The 14,463-nt window shown below is 38.3% G+C and overlaps 1 protein-coding gene across 4 annotated transcripts in view; it reads right to left on the bottom strand.

Annotated features, from left to right (window-relative positions):
• Positions 1 to 13,042, bottom strand: part of LOC138306789 (uncharacterized) — a 37,860-nt gene extending 24,818 nt beyond the window's left edge. For all 4 annotated transcript variants that reach the window (XM_069247273.1, XM_069247276.1, XM_069247275.1 and 1 more), the window contains exon 1: positions 12,883 to 13,042. In XM_069247273.1, coding sequence (XP_069103374.1) covers positions 12,883 to 12,886 — 4 coding nt within the window. In that variant the 5' untranslated portion in view covers positions 12,887 to 13,042. The remainder of the gene's footprint in view (positions 1 to 12,882) is intronic.
• Positions 13,043 to 14,463: the final 1,421 nt, after the last annotated feature.

Raw genomic sequence — 14,463 nt, 5'->3', positions numbered from 1 at the left:
ATCACCTGGAACTTTACTTCCGCATAGCTCCTTATAATTTAGTCACAGCATACAGGATTAATGAAGTGTACAGATATGACTCACACATGACATATATTTATGTGTATACTTAACTATAAATTATATCACACAATGAGTTACGTGTATATCATCTACTGGTGTATTTTTATCTTAATTAACCATGTATATTATACACACATCATGAATGTAAATGAAATTAGTTAGAACTATAAAGAGCATGTATACAAGCATACTATATTTGATTTTCTTACACAAATATGATATCTAGCAGGGATCAATCTAGCTCTGATTTATTACCGTTTATGGGTAATTTTCCCTTCAAGGAATGAATTCCCCTCTGGCCTAAAATTCCCCCTGAAGATTTAAAAATCCCCCATTTGAAGCTAAAAATATAACCGTTTTTGTAACACAATTTCTCCTGTGATTTATTTTTTCATTAATTTTTTAAGACTTTTGTTTGCAAATTTCTTCATACTTATCGTACAGCTACTGCATATTTAATGATAAACTCAAAATTTTCATTATTGAGCTTAAAATCTTGCTTTATTAAATCTAAAAATAAAATTAGATGTTTTACAGTACTTTTTCGTCAAAATGAATGTAATTTTGAACCAAAATAAGAAGATTCGAATTCCCCTATATTTCGCCAAACTTTTCCCCTATTTTGAAAAAGGGTTATTTCCCCAAAAACCTAGAATGATCCCTGTCTAGAGTATTTGACTGCTTATTATTTAAATGATTGTATAAAAACGCCATTAAATATCACAAGCATGCCAGTCTAATCATCTGTACAACATTACAGTAACTGATATAAACCGACTGTAAGTTAATCACATCCAAATGGGATTAGATAAGGAAGTAGCCAAGAACATTCAGTATAAGGACTATAAGGACTCCGGGCTAGATCAAATTAACGGCCGTCAAATACTATCCTGGTACGTATCGGTTTTCAGCAGCGTATCACTTATCAATACATTAACATGTTGTCTACTGTTGTATCGTTTTAATAACTTGACACAACATTTTCATTATAAAAATAGGAAATTCCAAACCAGATTTATTCTAAGGCAGCTGTGTCACCTAAGAGATGCATTAGAAATGCTTTTTCATAACTCAGAATACAAGTTAACATCTAATAGTTATAGCATTAAATTTATTAATACATTACAGATAGAAAATGTCAATGGGGGAAAATCAAATAAAATGTGTGATAGATTTTTGCCAGGTTAATAGAGTGTTCATCAAAACTGTCTTGTATATTGTCACAATACTAGAAACAAATGGGGGTCAATTCATCATCAATATGTTTTCATGTATTGTTTCAGAGTCGTATTGACAATACAGATTACATATTATTTCCTATTAGGGTTTTTTTTGGCCACAGTATAGAGGACATGTAAGGGTCATATGAGGACAGGTGTTAGTGGGACACCAACAGTTAAGGTCATATGAGGACAAGGTGTAGAGGGGATGGGGACAGGTGTCAGGGGGACACAACAGTCAGGGTCATATGAGGACAGGTGTCTAGGGGGACACCAACAGTCAGGGTCATATGAGGACAGGTGTCTAGGGGGACACCAACAGTCAGGGTCATATGAGGACAGTGTTCTAGGGGGACACCAACAGTCAGGGTCATATGAGGACAGGTGTCTAGGGGGGACACCACAGTCAGGGTCATATGAGGACAGGTGTCTAGGGTGGACACCAACAGTCAGGGTCATATGAGGACAGGTGTATAGGGGGACACCAACAGTCAGGGTCATATGACAACCATCAACAGTCAGGGTCAGGTGTAAAAGGGACACCAACAGTATGAGGACAAGTGTCTAGGGGGAGTACACCAACAGTCAGGGTCATATGAGGACAGGTGTCTAGGGGGACACCAACAGTCCAGGGTCATCTGAGGACACCAAACAGGTGTCCTAGGGTCTTTGGACACTCAACAGTCCAGGGTCATCCTAATGAGGACAGGTGTGGTCTAGGGGGACACCAACAGTCAGGGGTCATTAGTGAGGGGTACAGGTCCGTCTAGGAAACGGTGACACCAACAGTCAGGGTCATATGAGGACAAGGTGGTATAGGGGTGTCACCTACATGTTCTAGGTGTACACCAACATGAGGACAGTGGTATAGGGTGAGACAGGAACCAACAGTCCCAGGGGTCATATGAGGAAAGGTGAATAGGGGGACACCGAACAGTCAGGGTCACTATGAAGAACAGGTGTCTATGGGGTGACACCAACAGTCAGGGTCATATGAGGTGACAGGTGTCTAGGGGGGAACACCAACAGTCAGGGTCATAATGAGGACAGGTTATATGGGGGACCCCAACAGTCAGGGTTCATATGAGGACAGGTGTCTAGGGGGAACACCAACAGTCAGGGTCATAAGGGACAGGTGTCTAGGGGACACCAACAGTCAGGGTCATATGAGGACAGGTTGTCCTAGGGGGGACACCAACAGTCAGGGTCATATTGAGGACAAGTGTCCTAGGGGGACACCAACAAGTCAGGGTCATATGAGTGTCTAGGGGGACACCAACAGTCCAGGCTATCTATGAGGACAGTGTGACAGGGAAGTCACCAACAGTTCAGTTCAGGGTGTATAAGGGGACATATGCAGGACATAGTGTCCTAGGGGAACACCAACAGTCAGGGTCATATGAGGACAAGTGTCAAGGATTGACACCAACAGTCAATGGGGAGGACAAGTGTCTAGGGGAACACCAACAGTCAATCATAATGAGTCAGGTGTCTTGTTCATATAGAGGGTCCATACAGGTGTCCTAGGGGGACACCAACAGTCAGGGTCATATGAGGAACAGGTGTCTAGGGGGACACCAACAGTCAGGGTTCATATCAGGACAGTGACGTCCTATGGGGACCACCATCAGTCAGTAGGGATTCAGGTGACACCAACAGTCAGATCATATGAGGGGTCTCTACACCAACAGTTCAGGGGTCCAGCTAAGACACCACCAGACAGGGTCATATGGTGTACATATGAGGACAAGGACGCACCAAACAGTCAGGGTCATATGAGGACATGTGGTCTATGCCCACTATCAAGTGTCTAGGATAGGTGTGAGAACAGCCAACAGTCAGGGTCATATGATGGACACCAGTGTCATGATGAGGACCGGACACCCACCATTCAAGTCATGAAGGGACAGGGGTCAGGCGACACCAACGTGAGAGACAGGTGTAAAATAGGGGGACACCAACAGGTCAGGGGGACCCCAAAAAGTCATATGAGGACTAGGTTGTTCTAGGGGACACCAACAGTCAGGGTCATATGAGGACAGGTGTCTAGGGGACACCAACAGTCAAGGGTCATATGAGGACAGGTGTCAGGTCTAGAGGGGACACCAACAGTCAGGGTCATATGAAGGACAGGTGTCTAGGGTCATATGAGACAACCACCGACAGTCAGGGTGATGAGAACAGTTCATATGAGGACCAGGTGTCTAGGGGGGAACACCAACATCAGGTCATATGAGGACAAGTTGCCTATGGGACAGAGGACAGGTGTTATAGGGGTGTACACCAACAGTCAGGTTCCATATGAGGACAGTGTCTTTGGGAGACACCAAGCAGTCAGGGACATATGGGACTGGTAGTACAGGGGGATCCAACAGTCAGAGTCATATGAGGACAGGTGTCTACAGTCTAGGGGGACAGGGTCATATGAGGACAGGTGTCTAGGGGGACACCAACAGTCAGGGTCATATGAGGACAGGTGTCTAGGGGGACACCAACAGTCAGGGTCATATGAGGACAGGTGTCTAGGGGGACACCAACAGTCAGGGTCATATGAGGACAAGTGTCTAGGGGACACCAACAGTCAGGGTCATATGAGGAGACAGGTGTCTAGGGGGAACACCAACAGTCAGGGTCTTATGAGTGATCAGGTGTCAATGAGGACAGTTAAGAGTGATATTGAGGGGTGTTCGGAGGGCGGACCACCAACAGTCAGGGGTCATATGAGGACAAGGTGTCTAGGGGGACACCAACAGTCAGGGTCATATGAGGACAGGTGTCTAGTGGATGACACCCACCAGTCCGAGGGTCATATGAGGACAGTGTGTCTAGGGGGTGACACCAACCAGTCAGGGTCATATGAGGACAGGTGTCTAGGGTGACACCAACAGTCAGGTCATATGAAGGACAGGTGTCTAGGGGTGAACACCAACAGTCAGGGATCATATGAGCGTACAGGTGTCTCTCTAAGGGGACAACCATACAGTCAGGGTCATATGAGGACAGGTGTCTAATGGACACCAACAAGTCAGGGTCAATATGAGGACAGGTGTCTAGGGGAGACACCAACAGTCAGGGTCAAATGAGGACAGGTGTCTAGGTACACCAAACAGTGTCTAGGGACAGGTAACTATGGTAACACCAACAGTCAGGGTCATATGAGGACAGTTGTCTAGGTGTGGGGGGTGGGGGAAGGGGGGGGGACACCAACAGTCGAGGGTCATATAGTACACCCAACAGTCCGGGGTCATATTAGGACATGTTTCTAGGGGACACCAACAGTCAGGGTCATATGAGGACAGGTGTCCATATGGGGGACACCCAACAGTCAGGGTCAGGCGGACACCAACAGTCATCGCATGAGCAACAGGTGTCAGGTGTCCAGGGGTGTCTACACCACACAGTCAGGGTCATATGAGGACAATGTGTCTAGGGGGACACCAAACAGGTCAGGGACAATCTATATGAGGAGGACAGGTTGTCTAGGGGACAATGGAACACCAACAGTCAGTGTCATATGGGCAGGGACAGGTGTCTAGGGGACACACCAAACAAGTGTCCAGTCAGGTCATATGAGGACAGGGTGTCTAGGGGGACACCAACAGTCAGGGTCAGTCAGTGTCTAGGGAACACCACAGTCAGGGACATATGAGGACACTAGGTGTCTAGGGGGACACCAACAGTCAGGGTCATGAGGAGGACAGGTGTCTAAGGGGACCACCAACAGACCAGGGTCTAGGGTAACACCAACAGTCAGGGTCATATGATGACAGGTGTCAGGGTAGGGGAGGGAACACCAACAGTCAGGGTCATCATATGTCTTGGGGAGGACAGAGTGTCTAGGGGGACAACCAATATCAGGACAGGTGTCTAGGGAGTCAGTCATATGAGGACAGGTGTCTAGGGGATCACACCAACAGTCAGGGGTCATAACAGTGAGGGACAGGTGTTCAGGTGTCAGGTAGAGGGTGTCTAGGACACCCGAACAGTCAGGGTCATATGAGGAACAGGTGTCTAGGGGGGGTCACACCAAACAGTCAGGGTCATATGAGGACAGGTGTCTAGGGGGACACCAACAGTCACAGGGTCATATGAGAAGGGTGACAGGTGTCCCGTGTCTAGGGTGGACATCCAACAGTCAGTCAGAGGAAAGTCAACAGTCATGAGAGACAGGTGTCTAGGGGACACCAACAGTGTCAGAGGACATGGTCATATGAGGACAGGTGTCTAGGGGGACACCAACAGTCAGGTGATGAGACAGGTGACTCAGGTGACACCAACAGTGAGGACAGGTGTCTAGGGGACACCAACAGTCAGGGTCATATAGGGTACAGGTGTCTAGGGTGAACACACCATCAGTGTCCTAGGACAGGTGTCTACACCAACAGTCCGGGTCATATGAGGACAGGTGGGTCCTCATATGGTCATGAGGACAGGTGTCGTTTAGGGGAACACCAACAGTCAGGATCATATGAGGACAGGTGTCCTAGGGGTACACCAAGAAAAAAAAGGGGTGAAAACAGGGGGGGGGGGAAAAAACAGTCAGTGTCCATGAGGTAGCAAGGTGGTCCTAGTGTCAACAACAGTCAGGGGTCATATCTGTGGACTGTTGGTCTAGAGGGACAACCACAAAGTCAGGGTCCATGTGAACAGGTGTCCTAGGGGGGACACCAACAGTCTTATGAAGGACAGGTATCTAAGTGGAAACACCAATCAGACAGTGAGGACATGAGACAAGTGCTAGGGGACACCAACAGTCAGGGTCATATGAGGACAAGTGTCTTCTAGGGGGACACCAACAGTGCAGGGTCATTGAGGGGGACCATGTGGACCTTTGGGGACACCAAGTCCAGGGTCACTGAGACAGGTGTCCTATGGTGGACACCAACAGTACAGGTTGATGAGGACAGGTGTCTAGGGTTGACAAAAGGTCATGACATTAGTTCATGTTAGATGAGGTTTTTGTACAGGTGGTACTCTACAGAATAATGTAATTCAAAAGGGATAGTACATTAATCTCATACAAATTTACCCCTTTTATCTCCATCATGATGTCATACACTAAATATCCAAAGAGATGCTGACAATGTCCAAGCAGGCTCACTTCAACACATATCCATGTACTCATATCCAACTCCAATTCCTATATGTCCACCATCTCAATTTTTGGGGCCTTAATATCACTTCCTCAATTCAAATGCAAACCGAAAATATGAAAGAGTGTACTGTTCCATTATTAGAATTCGTTTGAAAATGATTTAATGGCTTAGATTGTGCAATAAAGTTATCAAGACTAGTCCAAGTTTGGTTCTGAGGTTCAGAGTAATATATAACACTGGTCCTTATTGGGTCCTGCAGGGTAAATAACTCTGTGTTACAGAACTGTAAAACTAAAACTGTGTATTTCCTCACCTTCCTTTGAAATTGATTTATGGCTTGTTTATCTCAGTAATGAGATATCAAAGGACTTGGTAAAGAGTATTGATTACAGGTTTGGGTCGAATGCGGTACTATAAACTGTACATTGAATCTGTTTTTAATGTAGCCTCACCTTCCTTCGTCATATGTATGTCTATAGAACACATTTTGCCTATGTGAAACAGATGTAAATTACAGGTGCATGGTACAACAAAATGGGGTTGATATGAGGAACTGTTTTTAATGTACATGTCATAGTATGTATATATATAGGGACACTGACTGTATGTCCATTATAGATGAAATCATGGGTATTTTACACCAAAGTCAGGGATATATACATGTATTATACAGTTGACCATATGTATTGAGGACACTGTTTGTACTTTAACCAACACTGTCCGTGTATTTACAGTTTCTATAATGCTGAACTCAGTGTATTTGAAATATGAACTCCCCATCAGGGTCAAAAATATAGGGGGATGTGTAATTTACAGGTTATTATAATACTAACATGACATATAAACTAACACTGTGTATTGGTACTATAAACTAACACTGTGATATTTTATTTCACAGTACTATAAACTAACACTGTGTAATGTTACAGTACTATATAACTAACACTGTGTTTATGTACATACTATAAACTAACACTGTGTATTTACAGTACTATAAACTAACACCCCTGTGTATGTACAGTACTATAAACTAACACTGTGTATTTACAGTACTATAAACTAACACTGTGTATGTACAGTACTATAAACTAACATCTGTGTATTTACAGTACTATAAACTAACACTGTGTATGTTACAGTACTATAAACTAACACTGTGTATGTACAGTACTATAAACTAACACTTGTGTATTACAGTACTATAAACTAACACTGTGTATGTACAGTACTATAAACTAACTACTATGTACACTGTGTATGTACAGTACTATAAACTAACACTGTGTATGTACAGTACTGTAAACTAAACACTGTGTAAGCCTAAAGACTAAAAGTTCTGAAGTGTTTAACAGCACTACATTATCTTGGAATTTATCTACCTGCAAGCAGCTCATGTATTGTATGTAATCTACAAGCTATCTCTATACCTATATCAGAACAGGTGTATCTGCATTGTTATTAACCTGTAATCACCTGGCCGTGGGTGACACACCTGGAAATGGTTAATCTTTGACAATTCTCAGTTTAACTTTCCCCCCTAAGCCAAATGTACCTGGAATGTTCTAGAGCTCTGTCTGTTACATAAGGTATTTATGTAAGGAATGTCCACTAAAATTTGGTTCACTGAAGATTTAATTGTATAGATTTGACAAAGCAGCAACTATTTCATGGAATTTGGTAAATAAAACACACTCTTTCTGCTTAATTTGTTAAAACCACAATTGAGATGTCACTTGTTCAATCGGATCCCCTTGGAGAAAACCTAATTATGCCCTAACTGCACATTTGAAAATGACTAAATGTCTATATTCTTAGTTTAGAAATTGAATGTAACTAGTTTTCTCCTTCAAAGAAGAACAAACACACACAACATCGATGAAGCCAACGCTTTTCAAGAAGTAATGTCCTCCGGTGACAACCAAATGTTATGATAATAGCGATGTAGTCCCTTAGTTCCCAAATGGATGCTCTAATGTCAAGTCATCCGAGGTCAATGTCCGACAGTTGCATAAAATTCTAATGGCATTCCAAATGTCAGATATCTACCTGCAAGGGCAGATAACTCTGTAATGTGCATGCATTGGAATATAAATTATTGTGTAAATAATTTATACAAAATTAAATGGTACAAAGATCAGAGCATCAATTTACTTCAGACGTGGAAGAAATCAGAAATAATAAAAAAATGTACATTGTATGTAAATTTAAAATACGGGGTGGGGGGGTGGGTAATTGTTTCTTTTTTTTAACATGTGATATTATTTCCAATAAAGATCAATAAGATCACTAATGTACAAATGTACCTGTAAATATAGATACTGTACATTTCACACTTGGCAGTGAATTCATTGTCCTATTATATGATTTAACAAAGCATGTTCTATGTCTTTTTTACACTTTTGGTTAAGATTCAAATATTGATTTTACAAACAGCTGTGAGAACTATATACAATGTCAACACTTACATGACCTGTATATAATATCAGGTAAATTTTATTCATGTATTCATGTGTAATACTATTGGTTAAACAATTTTTGTGCCAGGTCCCTGTGTTGTTGTTCTGATCAATGTGTGACAGATCTAATAGCAATACATTGTATGTACCTAATTCCATCCAGTAGAATATTATTAGCACCTGTACATAAAAAATTAATAACATGCACTTGAAAAAGGAGAGGCACATGTAAATAGGACAAAATGTGAAGCAATTTGAAATTATCTCTTTCAAAAAAATATCCACAGAGGGTACGATATATATTTTAAGCCAAAACTAAAATAATTCAAGAATCCCATTGTTTACCGAAACGTTAATTTTAATAATAACTGCAATTACATGGAGCTACTGTATCTTAATGTGAGGTAAGCAAAGTTAAGGCTTCAAAAAGGAAGGGGTGCAGGTTAAATTAAGTGGCGCGGCTGCTTATAGGGGCAAATACGGTACTCCCTTCTGAATTAACAAAAGCTCATTGGTATCATGGTTTTTTTTATCTTCTTCAAATCAATTAGTTTGAACAAGAGAATTGCAACAGATGATTCCTATTTTTCGCTATATTGTGTCAAATGGCATGATCTATTTAGCATTTGCTTATTGTAATTCTAAAATATGTAAATTATATACTGGTATGGGAATATATTAACATTAATTTGTTGTTTATTTTGTACATAGATAATGATATTGTGAAGATCCTGCTAACAGTTATGACATCATACACATGCAGATGTCTCTTTCTTTTAATGCATGGCTTCTAAATTATTCTATAGAATTTTTCAATAAAACCAACTTAGCTGTAAATGCACTGATAGGCATAATATAATTGTGAAGTTAACATGAATACCACACGATCATAACATTTCTTTTATAAACAGCTCAAACTTCCTGGTTTGAAACACAAAAGACTTATTCTTCAGATTCAATATGACTGTTCAATATAGCTGGCACACAGGTATAGTATTAGGTAAGTTTTACTCTAACAGTTATATACACAATTTGTGCCTGTGCACCGAAGTAATACGTAATATATATTTATGCTTTTGTTTTCTTCATACTGGTATATATTTATATATACATATTCATATTCACAAACAATTTCTTTGGTTTGCTTATTATTAATGAAATAACCTTTAAAATTACCACAAATAAATAATAAGGGGTTTTTTCAGCATGATTAAAATGGGGCCGATTTTCGGCCCCTGGATTCCCAATGGAAATTTTTTTAAAGCATCTAAAATTTTACCAGTTCAAGCCTTAAATTTCCCAAAATCAAAGTTTCTTGAAAACATTCCAAAAATTTTGCATGAACTTAGTTGGCTAAGGTTTTAAATTAAAATACTTGTGAAATGGATTCAGAAAAGTACAAAAACTACAATGGAAATCAAAATCACATTTGCTTTATTTCATATTTCATATTTATTCCCCAATCTTTTGTCGCACATTTTCCCAAATTCAAAGCCACAGGCCCCATTCCAAAAGCAGTGAGAAAAAGCTTTGTTTGCAATTTTTTTCTAGGATATTGGAATATCTTCTTGTTCTAATTCAATACCAATTAATTTTAATATAATCTGTAAAAATCTGAAAATATGGGGTTCCAAATATCAAGATATCAATATATCAACATATATATTTATTTCAAAAATGTATAATTATATTGCCAACAATAAAACTTCGGCCAAAAAAAAATGTATGTTTCAGGTACCCCTATCACACTTTTTTAAAAACAAAAATGTAGTGTGTGAAGTTTTCAAACTCAGATTTTTACGCTTGCTTTAAGTTTATCCAGATAAAGTTCAATTATGGTAATGAGAAATAAAAGAATTCCAGCCAGCTTAAAGCCAGAAAGACAAATTACTTTGTAATGTAGTAATAAAGCAACTCAACCCCTCCCCGGCACCTCTCCTAAAAAAAATAAAATAAAATAATGAAATAAAAGAAATCCCGACCGACCTACCCTATTTTTTTCAGTCATGTAACCTGAAACATGCATATATATATATATATATATTTTTTTGTCTTAGCGCTAATTGAAAACATTTGGAAATTGGAATCTCTGTTCTAAACCAGTTGATTGCATTTTAATATAACCTATAAAAGTCGATAAGAAAGCAATAATAGCTTAATTGGATTATGAAGATTTAAGTTCGACCTGTACTTATTAAAGGTTGCCAAAATTTACACAGATTGATTAAACTGATTTTCAATGATTAATCATGACAAGTTTATAGGATTAAATACATTACCAGCTAAAAATAATCTGGATGCCAGGACCATACGATTTTAACTTGGGGTCAAAGTCAATTCATTGGGCCTGGAAAAAAAGGTGCATTTCTGGTTTCTATCTTTTTTTTACAGTCGATCAACTCAGCAAATTATAATGTTTCTGTTGTTTTTACTCCTGCACTGATTATAACGATGAGTTTGGGTTTGGTTTGGACAGAGACAAGATGATCAGGATCACTAGTACTCAGGGACCTGACACAAATTTTTATCCAACAGTAATATATGTTTACATATACATATATATATATATATATACTTTTGGTTAGAATATTCATGCCAGGTACCTGTGATGAGGAGGGGGTGTGAACAGAGAGTTTTCCGTTAAGTTTCAGCGTGGTTATTAACAAATTATTCTGCACATCAAAATTTCAACTGTACTGGTCACTTGCTAAATAATTTGCATGATCATTTCAAAAACAAACATTTTCTACTCTAAAGAAGATTTTTATGTTTAAGCAAATTAAACTATTACTACAAATCAATTAATTAAATTAATTAAGATTGATGTATTTAGCCCTATAACAACAGTACACAGATGTGTACACGAGTCAGTTATAATTGCTGTATTAAATTAATTATACCTGCATATCTATGTAGATACAGGTATATATGTAAATAAGTTATATGCAGCACACATATTTCTCTATACAAGGTTTTAATTGTTAACAGTTGTTGTGTATGACAAACATCTATCATATCCAAAATGATATGATTAATATTATGCAACAGAATTTAAAGGTTATAATCTGTTCTTATAAATAAGTTAACTGCAAATGTACCTACTGTGCTAATCAAATTATATTTGTATCTTAATACAATTTACAAGTAATTATAATTTCATATACACAATGTATACAATAATAAAGATGGTCACTGGTCAGTGGTCATGCCTTATATTAGTATATCTTGTAAAAAGTTCAAATTTCGTCGTTTAGATACTCAGTAGTATAATTTTATACCTCCATGAGACTTGGACAATCTCAGAGACATAATAAGAGTCAAACCTGCTGTGAATAACACCTCTATATAAAGGACACCTGTCTATAATGGACAGCCTCAGCAGCCCATTTTGGTGTGATTTACTATATAATTGATCTAGGTATAAAATTTTAAACTAAGTACATGTTAATGTATATGTATCTGTTATATCTGTTAAAATGCATGTTCAAAGTCAGTTGGAAGCAGATCATGTAGTCCTAGACTATAGGTAAATATATATATATATATATATATCGGGGCTATGGCCCATACACAATTACATAATCCCATTATATATATACAGGTATTATAATTAGATATGGCCTTCTTGATATAAAAGTTGACTATTTTAGTCAAGGACGGACGTATATATACAATTTACTATATTTATGTACGAACATGCATGTACATACATATATACGGTCTTTTGTCATAGAAACATATAATACATGTTCAAAACGTAAACGTACAATATACACACAGGTGTAGCACAATTGTACAATTTCGAAATATGAAAAAGATGAAACGTTTGATATTCAGAGCTAGTTAGAATACATATATCTAGCAGTACTAGTCTTGACTTGAGTTGAAGTTTAGACTGTACATGTACCGCACGAGAATTGTACCTGCCGCAACAGTGAAAATGCACGACTAATGCGCCCCCACATTCACAATGGATAATCAGATGAATTGCCCTCATGTGAATTTAATTGCTTTATATCAAAATTTAAGTAGAATGGTTCAACTTACCCATTTTCTGAAGTTTGTTGTCATTAAAATCCCTTTCTAACGGTACATTTAGAACAGACGACAAAACATGAACGCAGAATAGCACAGGTAAACATCACAAGCACACCGCACAGGTAAAATTGGCTGATTTGACCATGACTTACAAACGTCTGACTAACCGAGTTACGCATGAGTGATTCCTGTATTAGTCATGATCAATTTAGCTCTTGACATACCTTGCAATTAATAACATGAGAAAATATTAGGTTATATGTGGACGATCTGACTGTAGATGTCAAAAATGATGGATGACGTTTCTTCGCTGTAAAGTCTGAATTTATAGGCATCATAATTAGTATTCTAACCAACATCTCGCTTATAATCATAACTACATGTTAATTTTATTATAATTAAACACAGAGGGACGAAAAAGATTATTCATACCACAAATACAGGTAAACGTAAATTACATGTACATTAAAAATATTACTGAAGTTTAATTTTTACTTATCAAATTAATTATACATGCATAGACGGTATACATTAGCAAACTAAAACAAAATGTTCTGGACACAATGTTATTAGCATATTTTACTAATTATTCATTTCTATAAAGTTGTGGTCTACAATTAAATTCTCCATTTCACATTTTTACAGTGGTATTAATAATTGTAAAGTGATTTCTGCAAGAATGTTGCCAGCTAAACATGTATAAGGCATAAAAACAAGAATTACATACAATGCAAAAAATTCAGTGTTGTAACTAATGTTTATAAGGCATCATGTACGCTACTTTATTTTTTTTGTCCACATGAATGACTTACATAACTTAAATCACCAAAGCTGACAATTTTCAAGAGATTACAGAAGAAAAAAATAATATGTCTAATTTTTCACCAAGATATGGCACCATTTATATTTTACAAGTTATAGAATTCAGCCGTATATCGGATAATGCATACATATATGCGGTATATTTGCAGAAACATAATTTGCAGTATATTTGCAGAAACATAATCTGCAGAAACATTATGTTTCTGCTATTGGTAAAATTCATTCTGCAGCAGCTGACAAATGGTATTTTTCCTCTATCAAAAACTGCAACAGACGACCGAGTCATTTTCTTCAGTTACAAAAGTTACTAGTGGGCGACACCTGAAGGAATGTCGCAGATGAAATGAAGAGAATCGCGAAACTCTTGCTAAGAGAACAATTTCATTAGCCTAGGAAGTAACATCCCACATTTTAGTCCATATATATTTGATCTTTGTGACTGTGACCTAGAATGAATGTCAAGGTCATTCATTTGATCAAACTATTTAACTTGATAGCCCTTCATCTCAGCATGCTACAAACGTAATACCATGGCTACATGCCTGTCATTCATTGATAGAGGAGTCATTTAAAGATTTTAGACCATTTGACAATGTGACCTTAAATGAACGTCAAGGACATTTATTTGAACACATTTGGTAGCCTTCCATTTCAGTTACAAAAGTTACTTTCTTTACACAATTACCACCATTGAAATGTTTGAGCTTCTAATTTTATGTCAAGATGAAAATATCAATAATAATTAATTGCATCCTGAAAATATTCCAT

Source organism: Argopecten irradians, chromosome 13 (assembly GCF_041381155.1).
Source record: "Argopecten irradians isolate NY chromosome 13, Ai_NY, whole genome shotgun sequence".
NCBI lineage: Eukaryota > Metazoa > Mollusca > Bivalvia > Pectinida > Pectinidae > Argopecten > Argopecten irradians.
The sequence above is the reverse complement of the archived record's forward strand: the minus strand, read 5'-3'. Positions and strand labels throughout refer to the sequence as shown.